The sequence below is a fragment of the Glycine max genome, chromosome 6 (assembly GCF_000004515.6).
Source record: "Glycine max cultivar Williams 82 chromosome 6, Glycine_max_v4.0, whole genome shotgun sequence".
In the NCBI taxonomy this organism is placed as follows: domain Eukaryota; kingdom Viridiplantae; phylum Streptophyta; class Magnoliopsida; order Fabales; family Fabaceae; genus Glycine; species Glycine max.
Genome location: NC_038242.2, coordinates 41599463 through 41623541, shown reverse-complemented (window position 1 = coordinate 41623541; position 24079 = coordinate 41599463). Strand labels below are relative to the sequence as shown.

Below are 24079 nucleotides of genomic sequence, written 5' to 3'. Positions count from 1 at the left end.
GCTATCTAGTATCATTTGATTCTCAAAAATGTCTTATAGAACATAAGCATGACACTAATATAAAGCATGTAGGATATAGAGTCAACAATGTATATATGATAGACTTAAGCCTAAAACTAGATAACAATCATTATTTTCTTAGAAAAGATGGTGATCCATGGTTATGGCATAAAAGAATTGCTCACATAAACATGGATCACTTAAACAAATTAATTTCAAAAGATTTAGTAGTTGGTTTGCCAAAATTAAAATTTGAAAAAGATAGACTATGTGATGCATGTCAAAAGGGAAAACAAACTAGAGTCTCATTCAAACCCAAAAATATTGTTTCAACTACTCAACCCTTACAATTATTACAATGGATTTATTTGGTCCATCTAGAACTATGAGTTTTGGAGGAAATTACTATGCTCTTGTCATAGTTGATGATTTCTCTAAATATACATGGACATTATTCATTACTCATAAAAGTGATGCATTCCAACCATTTAGGAAACTTGCTAAAGTTATACAAAACAAGAAAAATCTTAAGATTGCATCTATTAGAAGTGATCATGGGGTGAATTTGAAAACAAAGATTTTGAATTATTTTGTAATGAACATGGTATTGAGCATAATTTTTCTGCACCTAGAACCCCTCAACAAAATGGAGTTGTTAAGAGGAAAAATAGGTCATTAGAAGAAATTGCTAGAACTTTATTAAATGATACTTCTCTTCCAAAATATTATTGGGTTGAAGCCGTCAATATTGCATGTTACATCATGAATATGGCCTTAATAAGACCCATTTTAAAGAAAACTCCATATGAGTTATATAATGGTAGAAAACCTAACATTTCACATCTTCATGTTTTTGGTTGCAAATGTTTTGTGCTTAATAATGGTAAAGAAAATCTAGGAAAATTTTATGCAAAATCTAATGAAGGCATTTTTCATGGATATTCATTGCAAAGTAAAGCATACAGAATATATAACAAAAGAACTATGAGTATTGAAGAATCCATTCATGTTTCTTTTGATGAATCTAATGTTATTTTGTCAAGAAAGAATATACTAGATGATATTGCAGAATCTTTAGAACAAATCCATATTCATGGACAAGATTCTAAAGGAAAAGGGAAAGGAAGCAATGAAGATCCTCCAGAAGAAGCCAAATCAAATGATGAACTTCCAAAAGAATGGAAAGCCTCAAAAGATTATCTCATTGACAACATTATTGGTGATATCTCAAAAGGGGTAACAACTAGACATTCTCTTAAAGAGTTATGCAATAATATGGCTTTTGTATCTATGATTGAACCTAAAAATACAAAAGAAGCCATAATAGATGATAATTGGATAATTGCTATGCAAGAAGAACTAAATCAGTTTGAAAGAAACAATGTGTGGGAACTTGTTGAGAAACCTAAAAACTATCCCATCATAGGAACAAAATGGGTATTTAGGAATAAGTTAGATGAACATGGCATAATCATTAGAAATAAGGCTAGATTATTTGCAAAAGGATATAATCAAGAAGAATGTATAGATTATGAAGAAACATATGCTTCAGTTGCTAGATTAGAAGCCATTACAATGCTCTTAGTGTATGCATCCATAATGAATTTTAAGCTTTATCAAATGGATGTTAAAAGTGCTTTTCTAAATGGCTTAATTCAAGAAGAAGTATATGTTGAACAACCACCAGGTTTTGAAATGTTGGATAAGCCAAATCATGTCTATAAATTGAAAAAGGCTTTATATGGCTTGAAACAAGCCCCTAGGACTTGGTACGAGCGTCTAAGTAAGTTCCTTTTAGAAAAGGACTTCTCTAGAGGAAAAGTAGATACTACTCTTTTCATAAAGAGAAAATCAAATGATATTTTATTAGTTCAAATCTATGTTGATGATATTATTTTTGGATCCACTAATGAATTATTGTGCAAGGAATTCTCTCATGACATGCAAAGTGAGTTTGAAATGTCAATGATGGGAGAACTTAATTTCTTTCTTGGATTGCAAATTAAACAAACCAAGGATGGTATCTTTGTCAATCAATCCAAGTACTGCAAAGAGTTAATCCACAAATTCGGCATGGAAAATGCTAAGCATATGGCTACACCAATGAGCACTGCTTGCTATTTAGATAAAGATGAAACCGGTCAGTCAATAGATGTTATGCAATAATGAGGTATGATCGGATCACTTCTTTATTTATCTGCTAGCAGACCTGATATAATGTTTAGTGTGTGTATGTGTGCTAGATTTCAATCAAATCCTAAGCAATCACATCTTAGTGTTGTTGAAAGAATCATAAGATATTTAGTAGGCACTATAAATATAGGTTTATGGTATCCTAGAAATTCCACATGCACCTTAATTGGATATTCTGATTCAGACTTTGCCAGTTCTAAAACAGATAGAAAGAGCACAAGTGGAACTTGTCAGTTCATTGGATCTGCTCTAGTTTCTTGGCATAGTAAGAAACAAAATATTGTTGCTTTATCCACTGCAGAAGCGAAATATATTTCTGCCGGCAGTTGTTGTGCATAAATCTTATGGATGAAGCAACAACTTTCTGACTATGGAATCCTTCTTGACCATATACCTATTAAGTGTGATAATACAAGCGCAATTAATCTTTCCAAAAATCTAGTTCAATATTCTAGAACTAAACATATAGAAATTAGGCACCATTTTCTAAGAGATCATGTTCTAAAGGGAGATTGTGTGTTAGAGTTTGTTGATACAAAGAATCAACTTGCTGATATCTTCACAAAACCTCTCCCCAAAGAAACATTCTTCTCTATTAGAAGGGAATTAGGCCTCTTAGATGTTAGTGATTTAGATAAATAAGGATTGATTGATTGAATTATCTATTTTTTAAGGTGATTGATTGTTTGTGTTAAGTATGTTACTTTGCTTGATTTTGTTTAAATTCTTGTTATTATGATAGGTTGATGCATTATTGTGTGTTTGATGTTTGAATGATTGAATTAAATACATTTAGTAGTGATGATTAATAGTGTTAGATGTATTTAGCATAGACATAGGTAATTTTTAGAAAAACTAGCCTAGTTAATGCTCTGGTAATTGATTACCATTCTGTGTAATCGATTACACAAGAACAAACAGCCTGTAATCGATTACAACAACCTGTAATTGATTACCAGAAGGCTTACTACTCCTGTAATCGATTACCACACCTTGTAATCGATTACATCTCATCCTCCTCTATAAATATCTACGAAACCAGTCACGTTGCGCAGCCACACTCTCTTCCTCGTGCCTCCTTCATCCCTAATCTTCAAATCCTCATATCTTCCTCAATTCTTCACCAAAACACGTCCCGTAAAGCCCAATCTTCCTCATTTTCACTCCTTTTTCGATTCCACCAATTGAAATTCACTAAAACATCATCAAATGGCAGAATCATCGAAGAAGTGAAAGGGATCATCCTCCACCACCGCTGCTGTTGGCCATCGCCGCCACGGACCATCTAAAGCACCCACAGCACCTATCCATCCTTTCTTATCATCTCCAAGATCATCTTCTCTATTTTCTTCAGATGATCAACGTCTACGGTACCTTTCTCAATTTTCTTCTAGGATCATTTTATAGCCTAAGTACCTAGACATAGATTTCTTCAATGATGAGACATTTGACTGTTATCAAGTGTTTCAAAACTCTGGCTTGGTTGATTTCATGTCTTTAAAATTGCCTTACTATCCTGAACTTGTCAAAGTCTTTTACAGCAATTTAAAAATTCAGGATGACATTATTTCTTCTGAGGTGCATGGTATTTCCATGATCATTGATCAATCTTTGTTCTTTTCTTTGACAAAATTACCCAGTCAAGGTGCACCTTTTGAGGGCACCATTGTTGATGACTGGAAATTTGATTATTCTAGTCATGATGCTCACCGTATGGTTTGTAATTACCAGGCTGAAATGACCGGTAGATTGCTGGCCGGATCATTGACATTTGATAATCGAATCATGCACTATATTATTGTTAGAATTTTGCTTCCCCGGTCTTCAAATTTGGATCAAGCCTCTGAGGAGGACTTGATCTTGATGTGGGTTTTCCTTACCGATCATCAGATCGACTGGGCTCACTTGGTTCAGTACCGAATGCATAAGGCATTACGGGCCAATGCACCTCTTCCTTACCCTCAATTGGTCACTCTGTTTCTCCGTCATTTTCAAATTCCGCTTGATGATGAACCTTTTGTTTAAGTCAAGCGTTCCTTTGCTATAGGTGCTGGTGCAGTCACTTCATTTGGATACCTTAAGGATCGTAATGGTCAATGGCTGAAGAAAGATGCACTTCCTCCATAAGATGAGCGTACTCCTTCTCCTTCTTCTCAACGAGATGATTCAGCCCTCATGACTAAAGTTCTTTCCGAGTTACGGGGTCTTCGTTCTTATGTTGGTGAACGTTTTGATTCTTTGGATAATCGCTTTGCCGGAATGGATATCCGTCTCACACAGCTTGAAGAAGATGTGGGTTATCTTCGTCAGAGCTTCGATCTTCCACCACCACCTCCACCTTTTTAGAGTTTAGTTTATAATTTTCTTTTTCTTATAAGCCGTGTATTTTGGCTATGATATTTAGGTTATCATTTTCTGCACTTTATTTATCTTTTGGTATTTGGACTTTAGTCTTTTATGATTAGATTTTATATGGTTTTGAATTATGATTGTTTGGATTATATTTTGGTTATGACTTATTTATGATTTGCTTATGTTTGGTTATGACTTATGATTGATCTTTGTCCACTTCATTATATTATCTATTATTGATTCCCACAAACTTTGGCTTTTTGATGTTGCCAAAGGGGGAGAGAAATGGGGTGGTATAGAAGCTTAGAAAAAGCTTAGAAATCAAGTGATCATCAATTCCAAAACATAGGGGGAGTGAACGCAATATATCATGCATATACATTACTTGTATCTTGATTTCAGGAATTAAATTGTCATCATCAAAAAGGGGGAGATTGTAGAAGCAAAGCCTTTGTCTTTGATGTTTTGATGATGATCGTGATGATTTGATGAAAATGCACTTCTCAAGTTTAATTCAAGACAATGATTCAAGAATACAAGATACAACATCAAGAAGATCACTAGTATTTTAGGAAGGGAATTCCTAATTGAAATAGCAAAAGGTTTGGCCAAGAAATTTAAGTTAAAAAGTCTTTTTCAAGAGATTTACTCTCTGGTGATCGATTACCAAAGAATGTAATCGACTACCAGTGGCCAAAAATGGTTTACAACAGCTATTAAAATTTGAATTCAAATTTTAGACTATGTAATCGATTACACAATATTGGTAATCGATTACCAGTAGTTAATAAACGTTTTAATTCAAATTTTAAAACCTGTAACCGATTACACAAATCCTGTAATCGATCACCAGAGGAGATTTTCATAAAATTATTTCTAAGAGTCACATCTTTTCAAATGGTTTTTACATGGCCACCAAAGGTCTATTTATATGTGACTTGAAACACGAATTTGCTCAGAGTTTTTCATAACAAAAAGTCTTATTCTCTCAAAGAGCAAAAACATTTTATCCTCATAAGAATTCCTTAGCCAATACACTTGCAATTCAATAAGGAATTAATTGAGTGCTCAGATTGTACAATCTATCTCTTTCAAGAGAGATTTATTCTTCTCTTCTTTCTAAATTCTCAAAGGGGATTGAGAGACCGAGGGTCTCTTGTTGTAAAGAAATCTGAACACAAAGGAAGGATTGTCCTTGTGTGTTCCGAACTTGTAAAGGGATTTTACAAGATAGTGAAACTCTCAAGCGGGTTGCTTGGGGACTGGACGTAGGCACAAGGGTGTGGCCGAACCAGTATAAATCTGAGTTTGCACTTTCTCTCCCCTTAAACTCTTTTATTTATTATTGATTTACATTTATATTCAGATTGTTCTATTTGAATCATTATTTAAGAGTTCATTTTAAGGGAACTTGTAACTTGCATTGAAATCGAAATAGATTTTTAATTGGGAAAATAGTTTGCAATATCTTAATTCAACCCCCCTTCTTAAGATATCTGAGGCCACTTGTCTAACATTCTACTTCCATGAAAAGAGCAATGAACCCTTCAAATCAATGGTTGCTTCATTGGACACAGGCCAGAAGGTAGAGGCAGAGACTACACATGGATTCAAGCCCTTGGAATCCTCTTCAACTCCAAAACCTTCTCACTTGAAGCCCTCAAAACACCCCAATGGAGTGAAAATGTGGACCATCTCAAATTCACATACAATGACAACCTCTTGTTCTCCCTGAGGGTGCACTCTCTCCACTTAGCACTCTCCACAAAAAAATGTGAAATTGGAAAGAGTAGATGCTAGAAACAATGTCATAGTCACACTAGAGGATGTTGCTAAAATCTTGGTGAATGTGGTGCCAGTGACAAAAGAAGATGACACAATTCATAACTACCAAGTACCTAATGATGATTGTTTTGCTCATTTGGAAGTTCAATTCAGGTTCTTTGGATTGTCACCTATGGTTGATGGAGTGCTTGGGAGGACTTATAGGGAAGATTTTGAGAACCCTGCAAAGGCTAGTGTGACAATGCCTGTTGTTGGAATAGAGGACAAGTACAGAACCACCACTTTGCTTTCTCCAAATTGTGCTTATGTCTTCTCGCAGCAAAATTCACATCAGAATGAGGTCACTAAAGTGACTGCAGAGTTAATGCGGACCCTTGATTGCTCCAAGTTTTCTTATGGCTTGGGAATCGTTTGCAAGAAATGAGAAATGTTATTGATTGTGTTATTGTGTTGTTAAAAAAATTAATAACCTAATGTTGAGGTGAGTGTTTGAAACCTCATTTTTTTTTTTTACTTTTTATTGTACATTACATTGTCTTTTTTCACCTCATTTTTTTAGGAGAGTTTATTAATGGGGCCTACACATTTGTATCCACTTTTAGCTCACTTTCATATGTACCAAATAATCAAACCTTTCAACTCTCCCTTCATTTCAGTGTCTCATTACTTTCACCACACCACTTCATACATTCCAAATAGGTTTTAAAGTAAAAAAAAAAAATAATAAAACAATTTTTCTCAATTGGTTACCATAAGTTCGTTAATGTTTGAATATCAACTAAAAGCTTAAAACTAAAAAAAAAAGGTATTTTTATTTTTAAAACAACAAATTCTTAAAACTATTCCCAATTTTTATCCAAATTCTTTAAACACACTCCCAATTGTTGCTTTGAGAGCAAAACATTCTTCAAAGCCGAAGATAGATCAAGTACCAAAGCGCAACATATATTAATTTTTTTTCTTTATTTTATGTATTGAAATTCGAAATTGTGCATTGAAGGTAGTTCAAATTATGATTCAGAAAACCAATCAACGTTAATGTTATTTACGGTCTGAAAATAGTAAAACATTCTTCAAAGCCAAAGATAATCAAGTACCAAAAAAAGATAGATCAACAACTTTTTTGATACATAAAAGATAGAACAACTAGCGCCACATAATTGATATTACAATATTAGGAGATGTTGGGTTTAGGATAATAGTATATTTATTTTTATTTCTAAATATTTATTGGGAAATAGTAAAAGCATCCATACATTATTCTATTTAAAATATAAAATAAAACATATATAATATACTATTTTTATAAATACTACATTTTTCTTCAAGCGCCATTGGACAGATATGTTTCTAGACGCCTAAGATATAATAAAGTTGACTCTGATGTCTTCGTAGGTTTGACCCTTTCTTCTATCTCGGATTCATGGTCATAAGAAATTTTCACGTTGACCAAAGTCTTATCCTCTCCTATTGCAGATAACTGAAAAGTTGTCTTGTAGTATGACAATCCTTGACTCAGATAACCTCCTTCAATCACTTGCAGCCCAATTTCATGTGAAATTTCATCAAACTCTGTGATCTTCTCCCTTTGGTAACTTGGGGACACATCTAAGATTAATTTCCCAAAAAGTAAGAAAAGAATGATTAGATTATTAAACAAAACAAGAAGCTTGTATATGATATATATATATATATATATATATATATATATATATATATATATAGATATATATATATATATATATATATAACAAAAATTAATATAATTGTAAATAGATTGAATAGTTTATGTTATGAACATGTAAAGTATTTTTATATTAATATCTAATTATAAATCATGAATTATTTTTTTAATGGAAAATCATGAATTTTTATGTACTATAAATTTATTGTTTTTTATAATAATTATTTTGAAAATTATATTGCCTATAATTTGATTGACTAATTAACAATATAAAAAATTATATTGAATGGTAGATTCTTTTGTTGTAACCCATAAGTATTTAAGACTTTTATTTAATACTTAACTAATCTTCTTTCTATATAGGCTCCATCTATTTTCAAGTCAGTGATATTTCTTAATTACAATTTTATTTTCCAAACAAGAATGGAATCTTGGACCTTGATTAAAAGGTTCAAGTATCAACCACTACACCAACAACTTTTGATAATAGCACAGATTAAACTCTTAAAAAATATAATAAAAACACTCACCAGACAAAAAATTAAAGATGAGGATTGTACCAACCCCTCCATCACCTTCAATCACTTGCACATCCTTCACAATATTGGGGAGTACCTTTGGAGCTACGGTGACGAAATCCTTGGACAGAACTGCCCAGAGGGCTTCCAATCTCACACTAACCTCGGTTTGGGTGTTGAATTCCTTTATCATGGCTCTAATCTACGTGCTTTCACACAGGGGCATGTATTGATATGTGTATATATAGTATTATAAAGGAGAGCATCTTTACCATCTCATGGACAAAAGTGCATGAAATATGCTTTTGTCTTTAAGTGAAGGATAGGTTCTTGTGTATATTAAATTTACACAAAATGTATATAGTAAGTTTGATTTGGAAATACATTATCAGGATTTGATGCCGTAAAGAAAATATTGTCGGTGAATAGTGAACGTAAAAATAATATTATTAGAATAATAAAGTATAAGATACCCCCTACACGTAATAGTGTCGGTTCTGATATATAGTAGCTGCCAACCATATTTGACCACTCAAATTAATATATGTATGTACGAATATAGAGTTAAATATGTTTTGTGAAGTTTATATAAAAAAGAAATATGTTTTGTCAAGCCAAATTAAATTAACATATCTGTGTGTACGAATATAGACTTAAATATGGTTCGGTATCCAATTAAATGTGTTTGTGGTTGAGTTAATGGGCAAATCACAAGAATAGATATGGATTTAAATTTCACTGTTGATATTATTAATATGAGGATCTCGTTAAAAGTAATTTGTAAATACTTTTTATAAATACTTGAGTTGTGAGGTTTGTTCAGTCTCGGTGAACCTTGAAGATAACTCACCTACTTTTGTTTATAAAATAAAATTAAATTAACACATACTAAACTTATATGGAGAAAAAATTGGATTTAATTCATACATAACACATAAGAGAAATAAAAAAATTTAAGTATAATCAAGTTTTAAATTATATCATAATTAATGTATATTGAGTCAAAAAATATTTGAGTCTTAAAATAAATTAGAGTTCTTAATTATTTTGATTATATATAAATAAATACAAAAATTAAAAAGTTATCTCTTATGCGATATCAAATATTTTTTGTAATTTTATGTTTAAAATATTAAAAGAATGCAAGTTTAAGTATACAATATTAAAGGACATTAAAGGATGACATTTAAAATTTTATTTATTTCTTTATATCAAAGATTTATTTTTCAAAAAAAATCTTTTAAGATATATTGAATCCTATGAAAAAAAAAATAAACTTCAAGTTTTGAAACTATCAAACAACATCAAAAGATACACTATGACTAAGATAGATCTACTCCAACTCAATGGAAGTTCTTTTCTGATGATGAGCAAGCCAATATTTTTACAATGGCTGACATGGATAATAAAGTTGAGATAAAAACTTGTTCTGAATTTAAAATTTCTTTCACTGCTTGCTTTATTAGATAATGAAAAGGATATGTTTTATGATGTTCTTCTTCAGAACTCTCACATTATTTATTTTTAGTGCAAAAAGTATAAAAAAATATAAAATATCTATTTGTCAAAATATTAAACTGAAGAAATCAAATAAAGTTCTAAAAAAGAAAATTCAGACTCTGAAAGAGAGTCTAAGCCAAGCTAATAAGACAGACGAATTATCCACAATTAAAAGACTAAGAAAGGAGGTAGCATATCTTACAAAAGACTTCAGGAAGTTCAATGAAAGTTCAAACACTCTAACTATGTTTTTAAAATTCCATCATCCCATGATAAGTTTGGCAAGTTTGGCTTAGGCTTAGGAAAGGCAGCATCCTCCAAGTCACAATCTGCTATAGACTAGTGTGACTTGTCTGTTAAGTCTAGATATTCCAAATTAAAATGCACCCTTAAAAAAACAATGTTAAAGGTACTAATTCTATTGGACACAAAATTATTTGGGTACCAAAATCTCATATTATTTTTGTTGCAGATATACTAGAAAAAGTTCAAACTTTAAGTCGATACTAAACTGCTCACCACAAATGACAAGGGAAATGTTTAGGTTTCTCAACCAAAAAAGTGAAAGGAAAGAAATATAATTTTTATTCACTTATTTACTATGTAAAAAGTAATATATATATATATATATATATATATATATATATATATATATAACATAAATGCTCTCGATAAAAAAGATTATAATATAAATAAAGATAATTGCGTCATTATATAAAATGGTACCTTTTTGCTGTCTTCAGCCAATAAATATAAAAATGGTAAAAGAGCAAAGGGACCTACTCATGTCATTTTTCTCCCGTTGTCTCACAGATGAAACATAGTACATGAAAACATAAAGGCGTCGTTTGTTTCAGGGAATCGTTTGTTTCAGAGTTAACAGAAAACTCGTACAAGGCACACTCTTGCGCCAAACCAAAGGTATACACATCTCTAAATGCATATAAAACAGAGTCTATTTTTGTTGATTAAAGGCAACAAAAGTTGCGTTTCTAAAAGCAGTTAATATTATTCTTTTTATTTGGTTACATATAAAATGTTCAAACATTAATATTCCTGGAAAGCCACAAACAATACGATAATGACCAGCCCCAATACTTGATAATATTAATTATCTTCAAGCATATCATTCAACAGATATGTTTCTAATATATATATATATAGGCATCAAACAAAGAATAAAGCGGACTCTGCTAGCTGTCTTCATTGGTTGTCCTCTACTTCTGACTCATGATCAAAAGAGATAATGAAAGAGAGGCCCAAAATATTCACGGGATAACATTATTAATTTATTCACTTTTTTTAATTATAAATTGAAAATTGATAGCATTATTAATTTATTGAGTTTTTTTATTAACCCTATGAATCATAGACTATATCAAAGATTTACAATAATTTATATATTTTTTTCAACCAACTAAGTTAAACCTCTTGATTATTATTTTATTGATAGATCCAATTTTTAAATATTAACCTATTTAATTAATTGGATTGATGGCAGGTTTTTTTATATTAAACATTTCATAAAATTCACCAATTAATTGTATCGTTTGAGTTCGGGGCATTGGTTTGCGCATCCAACAAATTGCTGGTACATCTAGCACAAGATGGACAATTTCAATATTGTCCTTCTATAAAGACATGGATTGTGAATCCTTAAGTCATACCAATTATTAATCCCTAAGCCCGATACAGATTGACAATTCGTAAGCCCGATACAAATTGACTTCGTATTGGCCTTATGGATTTGCAATCCGTATCAACTTTAAGGAAGGGCAATATTAAAATTACCCATGTTGTGTTTGGTGTACCAGTAATTTGTTGGGTGCGCAAAACAATGCCTTTGAGTAGGGTTTTTGTTGGAACATTGAAGAGATGGTTATTGGGTTTCGCAAATTCTTGGGATATATTTAGGGAGTCGTTACTCACCTTAACATTTTGAAATTACTAGTTATCCCTACAACCCCTCCCTTTTCCCCTTCCCTTTCCGCTGCACCCCATTCCCCATACTTCTCACCTCCTCGTCTTCCTCCTTCCCTTTCTTCTCCTTCTTCACTCGCACCAAGTTTTTTTTTTCATTTATGTAATGTTAAATAAAATTATGATTTTGTTATGATAAAAAAACACAAAAAAAAAACACTTTCGTTATAGGTGTGGCAAGTTGCACAATGAAAGTGTGTTTCCATTTGTAGTATTTTTATTTAAATACATGATATGTTTGTGAAAATTTAAATTTACATTATTTTTTAAATTAATGTTTTGTTAATTTATTTATTTTGTTATTTTAAATTTCTAATTTTTAACGTATCACAATTTTATAGTTTTAAAATTTTGTTTAATTTAAATATTTATTGCTAATTTTTTAATTTTACATTATTATTTTTTCAAATATTCGATGGCTTGTACAAAGTAGACATCATATGTTGCTGGAGAAGATCTCATATTAGAGGGAGGGGGTGATGTTGGTGAGCCTGTTAAGCTAGCTCCACATCGACTTGTTATTGCATTAGCACGTTGTGATGCAAAGGCTTGATGATGTGCATGACAATAGCAGCAATATGCATACGATGTTGCTATTGACATTGAGGTGCCAGATGTTGAGGTAGAACCATAAGTATCGTTCACCTATCGAACCATTGGATCGCCATTTGGAGGAGTTCCTATTCATTTGACATTGCTTCGGTCCTATAAGGATGATGTAATTTTGCATGTATGGATCTGTCAACAATGAAAAGAGTTGAATTTGGCAATTAGAGTCTTGCTAATGACTAAGCTCAACATTACAATGCAACAGGAGGCAAATGTTGTGATGTCAGCAGGACCAAGTGTATGCTTGACCTGACTGGAGGACCTATCTCACATACATATTGCTTCTAGGTCCTCCTATGTATGAGCTTCTAGGACTTATATAATTCACTTGATTGGTAGTATGATATTCACCAACAAGAACTCGACATATGTATACATTTCCTACGTCCAATACCTCAACGAATCTACCTACCTGCCACTAGCACACTTGGGGAGTAGTTGCATTGGCATACCTGTAACATCCCATTTTTCATAAAATAAATTAAAAATAATTTTATTTAAAAATAAATAGAGTTTTAAGAAAATAATGAGGTTTTTGTAATTAAATAAATAAGAAAAAATAGTTTTATTAATTAAAATAATAGTTTTAAGGTAAATAAAATAAATATATGTTCTTAGAATATAAAAAGAAGATTTTATATATTCATTTGATATGGAGTAAAATAAAGTTTCTTTTATAAAAAAATAAAATCAAAAGTAGAGTAAATTTGGTTGAGAGTACCCTAACTATAAATAGAGACATATTAAGTCAATTTTACATTTACGATACGTCTTTACGTTCTCTCTTTCTCTGAAATTCGCTTTCCCTTCTCCATCTCCCAAAATCCTCTTTTTTCCCGCATACACTCAAACCTGTCCCAATAAAACTACGATCTCAGACTTGTAAACAGTTGGATTGTGGTGAAATTTTAATACCAGGTTCATAACTCATTTCGCACATTCCCACCATTGGGATTTACAAAATAATATATGCGATGAGAGAAATGTCCCTCGCACGTAGCTCTCTTTTTCCCACATACACCCAAACCTATATCAGTAAAACTATGATCCCAGACTCGTTAACGGTTGAGTCGTTATAAAATTTGAACATGAGGTTCAAAACTCATTTTCACACATCTCTACCATTGGGATTAAAGAAATAATGTTTGAGGTGAGAGAAATGCCCCTCGCATGTAGCTTTCTTTTTCCCGCATACACTCAAATCTATCTCAGTAAAATTGCAATCTTAGACTTGTTAACCATTGGATTGTCGTGAGATTTGAACACCAAGTTCATAACTCACTTTCACACATCCCCAATGATGAGATTTGCGAAATAATGTCTATGATGAGAGAAATATCCCTCACACGAAGACAGTGAAATGGAGGCTTCAATCCCATCTCCTTCTCTCTAACACTTGGAAATCCTAGCAGAACAACTAGAGGAAAAACTTGAGGAATCTTATGGAACCGCTAGAGACTGCCGCTATCACTACCAGACTACACACGTGAGGCCCCTTAGAGGTAAAAGATGAGTTTATCACAATTGGGGTTAGGATGAACATGTGTAGGGATCCTTAGAGGATTAAATTGGGATTTATTTTGGGATGTTTATTGTATTGTGATTCTTCCTTTATGATTATAATTATGAAATTGTTGTATTTGACGGGCCAATTGATGCCCTGATGCAAATTGGTTGATAAAATTTAGTGCTCTTGGTGTTTTCATTTTTTTGACCTATGATTTTGATATGATTACGTGAAATTGTTTGAAGGGTTTAATCATATGAACATAACATATTAATATTAGTGTGACATGTATATAATGCATGAGTTGTGTAGGGATCCTCTATGAGTTGTGATAACTGTACAAAACACACGACTCCTCAATTGTTCTCAAGTTTAATCACTTTGAGACGCAATGAGTTAAAATTATTTTGAGAACAATTGAGGAATCGTTTGTTTTGTACAGTTCATAGATAGAGTCTGTATGCTAAAATGTTTGTTGGGTTAGACCTGAATCAGGAAGGAGAGGCTCTGACTGACTCTTTAGAATGTAGGCCTTGGGGGTAAATACACTCGGTTTGAATGTTCCTTGAAGTCTATGTTGATCCCATACGGTTGGAGCGTTCTCGCAAAACAGAATGACTCTGACTGGTCTCCTTATGATTTTACTTAGTGAGAGTGACGTGACTTACCAGTGTGTAGTCTGTCTTGTCATGTACTCCTAGGCACCTGACGAGCTTTTTCACTAACATGGTACCACATTGCATATAGGATTGTGTCTTAGTATATTTGTTGCATAACACTTGTGTATTGATCGATAATGATTGGTTGAGTGATATTGTGTTTTGATTCTTGAGTACGTGAATGATGTCAAAATGTGTGAGACCTGTAGTGTTGAGATGTTCTATCATGAAATAAGTGGTGGAAGGACATGAGCTGTGTTAAAGTAAGCTATATTTCATTTATATGATATGTATATTTATGTTATCCCATTTCTCTTTATATGTTAGACATGTGATAACTCACTCCTTGTGTGTTGTTTGTATTTGGATCTTGTGATGATCTCAAATTTTGTGTTTGTGGGAGTAGATGGTTAGGTGGATGACTATGGAGAACCTCATGCTAGAGGACACTAGAACACAATGCTCTGATAGGATTGTAGAAGCAAAGCTTCCAAGATTATTTTGATGATGCTAAAGATTTTTAAGAAGATACATTTAAACAAGATTAAAGAAATCAAGAAGATTCAAGTGAAGATTCAAGAGAAGACTCAAAATATGCAAGAACCTCAAAAAAAGCATCAAGATAAGTATAAAAAGAATTTTTCAAAGAAAAGATTGAATAACACAATTTGTCCAAAAGAATTTTTCAAAGAAAAATCTTTTACCAGAGTTTGTACTCTCTGGTAATCGATTACCACAAGGCAGTAATCGATTACCATAAGCCAAAAACAGTTTTATAACAGTTTTATAAAGTAGTAATCAATTACCATGGGCATGTAATTGATTGCCAATGTTTTTGAACGTTGAATTTTAAATCTCAAGAGTCACAACTTGTGACAAAATATTTTCAAAATAGTGTAATCGATTACACAATATTTGTAATTGATTACCAGTGGTTTTTGAACATTGGATTTCAAAACTCAACATGAAGAGTCACAACTTTTGATAAAATAAATTATGTAATCGATTACACCATTATGGTAATCGATTACCAGTGACTGGTTTTGAAAAATTACCAAGAGTCACAACTTTTACCAGTGACTGGTTTTGAAAAATAAATTGTCAAAGAGTCACAACTTTTAAAGTGATTAGTTTTTGCCAAGAGTCACAATTTTTAATATGGTTCTTCTAGAGCCATCAAATGACTATAAATATGTGATCATGGCACGAATTTCAAAAGACTGATTAACACTAATTCTCAACATCTTTCTAAGATTTTTTGTTCAACACTTGCTTTGTCAAGAAAAGTTCATTGGGCAAAAACTTGTGCAATTCTATTTTTCTTCCTCTCCTCCATTCTAACAAAAAGTTTTTCAGGAGACCTACTCTTGGTGACTATTTTCAAGAGAAGGTCTTCTTGGTTGCAAACACTGAATACAAGGGACCAACGTTCCTTGGGTTCATTGCAAGAAGCAGGATTTGCTTCTTGGTTGATCACTGGACACAAAAAGTTGGTATCACTGAACACAAGGGACCAACGTTCCTTGGGGTTCATTGTAAGAAGTGGGAATAACTTCTTGGTTGTAATCACTGAAAACAAAGGAGGGAAGACCTTTATGGTTCATTGCTTGTAAAGGATTTTACAAGGATAATGGAAATCTCAAGCGGGTTGCTTGGGGACTGGACATAGGCATAGGTTGTGGCCGAACCAGTATAAATCCAGTTTTACATTCTCTCTTTCCTTAATCTCTTTTACTTTTTGTTGTGTTTATATTTCTTTAAGTTTACTTCTCCTTATTTGTTATTCAAGTAACTTACAATTAAAGAAATAATTGAATCTAGGGAATATCTAAGAGGGGGAAATTTTCAATTAGGAATAGTCAACGAAATCTTAATTCAACCCCCCCTTCTTAAAATTTTTGAGGCCACTTGTCCAACAAGGATGTGACATTGGGATATGAGGTTCTATATTAATTACATGTGTAGAAGCAAGCTTCATGATGATGAATCAAGTTGATTCAAGTAGTTTTGATGATGACAAAAACCCCAAAGAATGATTTCCAGATTGAGTCAACAAGTTCAAGATCAAGATTAATTTCAAGTTTCATGAGAAGAAATCAAGAAGACTCAAGAATCAAGAGAAGTTTGGTTTCAAGATTCAAGAGAAGATGAATTCAAGATTCAAGAGAAGAAATCAAGAAGACTTCACAAGGGAAGTATTGAAAAGATTTTCAAAAAACAAACATAGCATAGTTTTGTTTTTCAAAAGAATTTTTCTCAAAATTTTGTAAGTTACCAGAGTTTTTACTCTCTGGTAATCGATTACCAGTTTCTTGTAATCGATTACCAGTGGCAAAGTTTGATTTCAAAAGCTTTTAACTGAATTTGCAACGTTCCAATTGTTTTTTAAATGGTGTAATCGATTACAATATATTGGTAATCGATTACCAGTGTATCTGAACGTTGAAATTCAAAATCAATTGTGAAGAGTCACATCTTTTCATAAAATGCTTTGTGTAATCGATTAAATGGTTTTGGTAATCGATTACCAATGACAAGTTTTGAATAAAAATCAAGAGATGTAACTTTTCCAATGGTTTTCTCAAGATTTTCTCAAGGTTATAACTTTTCCAATGGTTTTCTTGACCAGACATGAAGAGTCTATAAAAGCAAGACCTTGACTTGCATTTTATGTACTTGATATAACTTTTTACACAACTTTTTGAACATCTTCTTAAACTTCTTCTTCTTCTTCTTTTGCCAAAAGCTTTCTAAGTTTTCTGGTTTCCAAACCTTGTTCTTTCACAGAAAACAAAAGTGTGTTATTCATTTTTTTCATTCTCTTCTCCCTTTGCCAAAAAGAATTCGACAAGGACTAACTGCCTGAATTCTTTTTGTGTCTCTCTTCTCCCTTTTCCAAAAGAACAAAGGACTAACCGCCTGAATTCTTTTGTGTCTCCCTTCTCCCTTTTCAAAGAATTCAAAACGACACAGTCTGAGAATTCTTTTGATTCTTCCCTTTCCCTTAAACAAAAGATTTCAAAGGACTAATCGACTGAGATATCTTTTGTTTCCCCTTCACAAAGTTTCAAAGGACTAACCGCCTAAGAACTTTGTCTTAACACATTGGAGGGTACATCCTTTGTAGTACAAGTAGAGGGTACATCTACTTGGGTTGTTGTAACTGAGAACAAGGGAGGGTACATCTCTTCTGGATCAGTTCAAGTGGAGGGTACATCCACTTGGTTGTTCAAAGAGAACAAGGGAGGGTACATCCCTTGTGGATCTTTGCTTGTAAAGGCTTTTACAAGGTTGACAATAAATCTCAAGGACCGCAAGCCGCTTGGGGACTGAATGTAGGCACGGGTTGTTGCCGAACCAGTATAAAATTCTTGTGTTTGTATTTTTCTTCCCTACACTCTTTAATTTCTGCTATGCACTTTAATTATAGCTTTTACTTTTGGTTAAGTTTTTATTTTTGTTCTTTACTTTCTTAACATTATAGTAAAAGCCTAATTGAATTTAGTAACATTAAGAAGGATAGATTTTTAATTAGTAAAGGTTCATTAATAATTAATTCAACCCCCCCCCCCCTTCTTAATTATTCTGAGGCCACTTGATCCAACAGCATGAAGTCTTAGACATGTAATTTTTATCATTTTGTTTCACATGCTAAGTCTTTAGTGCATTCTTTTGAGTTTTGGACGGTCTTGTTTTGAGCCGGAGATGTTTTTAATAAGTTTTATTTGGTAACAATGATTTGAATAAAATTGATTTAATTAAATTATGGATTTTTATATGCTTTTCTTAAGTATATGTATGTCGGGATAGAGAGTGTCACAGTTAGTGGTATCAGAGCTACATTGGGGAGTAGCTACATTGGCATACCTGTATGACCATCTCTCTTATGCGAGCTTGAAAGCAAGCAAATAGTGTGGAGGTTATATGATGCTACTAAAGGTAAAGACATTTATTTGTACATATTTTTTTGTTTATTTGTTAATATTTTTTTGTTCCTAAATATATATTTGATGTGTTACAGACATAGGTGTTCAAGAACCTGCCCACCTTAGTTTTTTGAGAGCGTTTGACTGATTATGACCAGCACCAGCCACTTGCTGCTAAATGGAAGCCATTGAGAGGAACTAGCAAGGCTGGCAGGACTAGGGAGCAACTCGATTAGTTGCATTGGATGATATCATTTGGTCTCCGAATGAGGAACACAAGCAAGTCAAACAATTCATAGACCAGACATAGTACTACATTAAGAGTGGAACAAGCATGCGGTTGTATCTTCAAGAAAGGGTTTTGAGGCAGTTGGATATGTATAGGGGATTCCTCACCTGCCACTTCCTCGTTCTCACTTTCACCAATACAGTCGAGCGTGGGGCATGTGGGAGCAACCTGTGGAGCCTTTGGGCGAGGTTGTGCCACCTGAGTCTCCATGGGCCTACACTTTCGACTACCTAGCTTCGTATTACAAGCATTCACATCCATATATGATTTCGTCAGAGGAGGGAGGGGCACCATGTTGCCTTGTACGTGAACCACAAACTCAGCCTGATGATCAGATGCCAAATTATGTGCCTAGTGCAAACTACCCTTGTGAGGTAATGCAAACAATGTTTGATATTACTTTGTTTAAACTATTATGAAAAAAATAATTATTAAATGTATTTCTTGTTTTTGTAGGATCAATTCCATATGATTATAAGGACTATGCAAAGATTGTTGGATCTGAGAGTTGTATTAGGGGGGCACAAACAATCGTTAACTCATACAACAAGAGTTGGTGATGGTACACGAACGCTCAACCTCGAGTTGCAACTCTCAGGGATAAAAACAGAGGAGGAAGGTCAATAGCATTGGTCATAGAGATGGTTAATTGTTTTAGACATTTTTATTTATTATTATTGTGTATTTAACTTGTTTGGTTATATGCACAACTTTATTTTTGTGGACTTATATTTTATAGCTTATGTTGTGGCTAAATTATTATCATTTCTTTACAAACTGCTTAAACAACGCACGCCTGGTAATGCAACAAAGAGTGATCTCTCCATTAAATTCATACAACAACATAATACCACTTTTATAGACATTTCAATAAAAAAAAACCTTAATATCCATTTTGGTCCCTTAGTTTATTAAAAGTGCTCAATTAGGTCCCTTTGATTTTTAACTAAGCAATTGAGTCCCTTAGTTTTCTAATTTTACCCAACTAAGTCCTTTTCGTCACCTTCGTCAAATTAATTAATGGAAAGTTACATCTGACAATTAAAGAATATTATTTTTATTGCTTTCAATAACTTGTGCATATAGTGGAGACTAAAAGTCATCAATATATTTGTTATAATCTTTATAAAAAAAATCCAAAAAATTCATAATTGCTTTTATTCATTTAACCTTCAGCCCAACTATATAGTATTTCTAATTTTACTCATTAAAAGTGTTCAATTAGGTCCCTTTGTTTTTTAACTATGCAATTAAGTCTCTTAGTTTTCTAATTTTATCCAATTTAGTCCTTTTTGTCACCTCCATCAAATTAATTAACGGAAAGTTACATGTGGCATTTAAAGAATATTATTTTTATTGATTTTAATAACTTGTACATATAGTCGCGGCTTTTAGTCACCACTATATTTGTTATAATTTTAAAAAAAATCCAAAAAATTCCCAATAGCTTTTATCCATTTTATCTTTCAACTCGGGTGTGTAGTAATTTTTCATCAATCACTTATGCACCATTTTTCCCTAAACATCCATTATTTCACTCCACATGCTTCCATGTTTCCAACAAAAACGAATATTTTTCTTATCATCTCAACCATAGAGTACAACTTAACACAATCAGGGGGGATTGAAGATTCATGCCTAATGGAATTTGCCTTATGCCAAAACAATGTTCTTGTTTCACAAACAAAAAAGCATCAGCAATAATCACTTACCAAAAATTCATTATAAACCAAAAAGCCATTGAATAAGGAGGAACTCCAACAAAACCCAAAACAACATGATGAACTTTAACAAACCCAAAACAACACTACAAGGATCTTATGGTTCCTCCATAAGTTTTTTTCTACATTTTATAATCTCAATAGAAAATTGAATAATAAATATTGGTAAACAAAAATTAGAAATCGACCTCACATCTCCAATTGAAACCCAACTGGCCTCACATCTGCTTATTCCTCTACACACCTTTGTGAGCTTGTACACCTAATGTCAATCTCAACAAATGTGGCATCGAGGATATGCAGCTTCAGCGCTTCGCCTTTGTTTCTTCTTCTTTTAGCTATGTCTCCATGATTCAAAGGTGGAGACGATCACTAATCCTCAATTCCCTCTTCGCAGACCGATCCAATGTTAGTGGTGGTGCCACATCAACGATTCATTAGTGAATAACCAGATCTAAAAAAATAAATCTCAAATCTAACACAACATAGGGTGACAACTTGTAGTGGTGAGGTTCAATGAGCGGCAGGGGCTTGGAGCATGGAGGTAAAGTGTTTAGGGTTTGGAGTGACAACAACGTTGGAGTTTTTGTTGGATGCACATAATGACAGTTTTTAACCGACACTATATGTACACGTTATTGAAAACAAAACAAAAATATTCTTAAGTGTCACATGTAACTTTCCATTAATCAATTTGATAGAGGTCACAAAAAGGACCCAATTGGGTAAAATTAGAAAACTAAGGGACCCAATTGCATGGTCAAAAAATAAAGGAACCTAATTGAGCACTTTTAATAAACTAAGAGACTAGATTGGGTATTAAGCCTAAAAATAGCAACACAATAACACTTCTCCATAGATTTCATAAATAAAAAACATTACTACATAGATTTATCTTCTTTAGAGCTAGTTATCGCTATTGTTTCACACAACAGAGCAAGTATCTCTTCAGTAGATCTTAGTTTTCTTGGCTTATGTACCAAGGTAAAGATTTCTTTTAGAGATCGGTCAAATGTTTCATATAACTCAATTGGTCTTTCCGAACAAAATTCCCAAAAGATGAAAAATATATTTCTCACATCATGGTTGTCTTTAAGCTCCATACAGTCGTATTCAACACAACCATACCTACATATACACGTTGGCCATAAAAAAATGTTAAGCAACATTTTGCTACCTTTGATAGCATTCCTAATTTCTTTTCTTAAAACAACAAACAATATATCCTCACTTATTCTAATGTCCCCTTAGAAAAGTTGATATCTCACTATCATAATACAAAACAGAAAGGACTCTATCCATATTTTAAGCAATACATTGAATATTAACACAATGGATTGAGTTGTCTCAGACCACTGTTGATGTTTAATATTAGATGATGTAGTATTCACTCGCGAGTCAATTATCACACTCTTTTTGTACTGTGTTTAACAAAAAGCAATGGTTTAGATTGCACCAACTAAATATATGGTTTAAGTTGCAATATGCTTTATGAATGTATTGTTGGTTTATTAGATAATCATTAATATGGTCATTCTATGAAGCAGAAAAAGTAGCGGTCCAAATTCACCCCATAATATTAACGATCCACACCACATCAATCTCTACACACTAGTTGTACATGTGTCAGACAATAATTACAATATCAAACATTAAATATTCATTTTTTCATCAAATTCCTTTTCAAAATCAAAAAGAAAAAATACATCACAAAATCATGAGTTTGTTGTGTTATGCACAACAAAATCATATTTTTGTTGTGCATAAAACAATGAAATCATGATTATGTTTTAGATAGCACAACAAATCATGATTTAGTTATGTATTTTGGAGGTGAAAAAAGTGTAGCAAAACCATGATTCCACTGTATATGTTGCACAAGGAAATCATAATTCCATAGAAAGAGTATTTTTGTAATAATAAAAAAGTCACCCACGTGAGTAGTGAGAATAGGGACAAAAAGGTGAAAATAGAAATATCCATTTTTTCAATCCTTGGCTTGGATTGTATTAGTTAGGCTGACAGAATAAGGGCATATCATAAAGTTAGCTAGGCGGATAATTGATCCTAGCAGTAGGCCGATATGCATTTTTATATAAATATAAAAAAGGTGATAAAATTAAATTACAGAAAGATAAAATATGGGAAATAAAAAAGTTAAATTAGACATATATAAGAAATTTAATACCTATATTAAAAAAATGAATAAATTAAAATAGTGTCATATAGTTATGATTGAGATGATACGAGTCTAATTATGGACCTCACATAATGTTAAGTGTTAACTAAGCACACGTTGCTTGTCAGTATTTTTGCCATTTCCACGCCATGTTGAACTGATAATGGTTGAGTAACGTTTTTCTTAATCAATTCTGTGAAATGCGATTTATGTGCCCCGCATGTTCAAAATATAAAAGGAGTGTGTGCAAGGGTTAACAGAGGTACGTGAAGAAATTGAAAATTGAGGGAATATGCAAAAGTAAGCAATATCTTGAAAGGGTCAGAATAATGATCTCCTCAAATAATAAGAGACTTTGCTTATGTTTTCAGCAATGTCATTGATATTGAGATCATTTTCCAATGTCACTAATAAATTCATAATTCCCCTCATTTCTCATGGCTAGACCAGACTTAACGGGGGATCAATCACTCTTCTCTCAATACACGCAACTCGTGAGGCTTTTGCCCTCAGTGAAAGGCAAATTAGTCAACCATCACTTGCAATATATTTATTTTTATTCGAAAAATTTAGGGAGAGGAAATAGTGTCCGAATCAAAGGTAGGGAAAGTATCCGAAATCAAAGAGTGTTTGCAGAACAACTTATATTTACCTCACCCACCAATAAGGTGTGACATAATCTTGTTCCTTAAATAAATGATCACCGAGATAATCTTGTTTTTTAAATATGTGATCATCAATTCGATCCTCAGTACATATAAAAAAATATTTGTTGAAAGAAATCAACTCCTTAAATGAATCTCCATACCTCAAGTGATTAGTCCTTGACTTTCTGCTGAAAAGTATCCTACTTCACCAGAAAAAAAAGAATATTTACCTCACCCCAAAGAAACAAAACGGTATTCGAACTTGTTACATATATGTGAGACCCCGTCTTCATCTATTGGGCCAACCCCTTGAGGTTCACTTGCCATATAATAATGTGAATGTTAATGCATTGACAAGAAGAAAAAACTATGTAGCTAAAATTCAAGAAAACCATCCTGGACACATTGTGTGAATTGATTTACATTAGATGAAACTTAAGAAAGCAACAATAGGTGCCAACTACTAGCATAGTAGAAAAATGACCACTTGCTGAATTCTTCTATAAATAGTCATAAACCAAATAGAGCAT

General features: G+C 32.7%; 1 protein-coding gene and 1 pseudogene across 1 annotated transcript; one reads left to right on the top strand and one right to left on the bottom strand.

Moving 5' to 3' along the window:
- Positions 1–6096: 6096 nt before the first annotated feature.
- LOC100815069 (uncharacterized) lies at positions 6097–7305 on the top strand (annotated as a pseudogene).
- Positions 7306–7437: 132 nt separating this feature from the next.
- On the bottom strand, positions 7438–8837 carry LOC100808820 (phytohormone-binding protein CSBP). The gene is made up of 2 exons (XM_003527220.5): positions 8545–8837; positions 7438–7938 (listed from the first exon to the last, which is right to left on the bottom strand). Exons 1-2 carry the CDS (start codon positions 8723–8725, stop codon positions 7655–7657), a joined length of 465 nt encoding a protein of 154 aa, XP_003527268.1. The 5' UTR covers positions 8726–8837; the 3' UTR covers positions 7438–7654.
- Positions 8838–24079: the final 15242 nt, after the last annotated feature.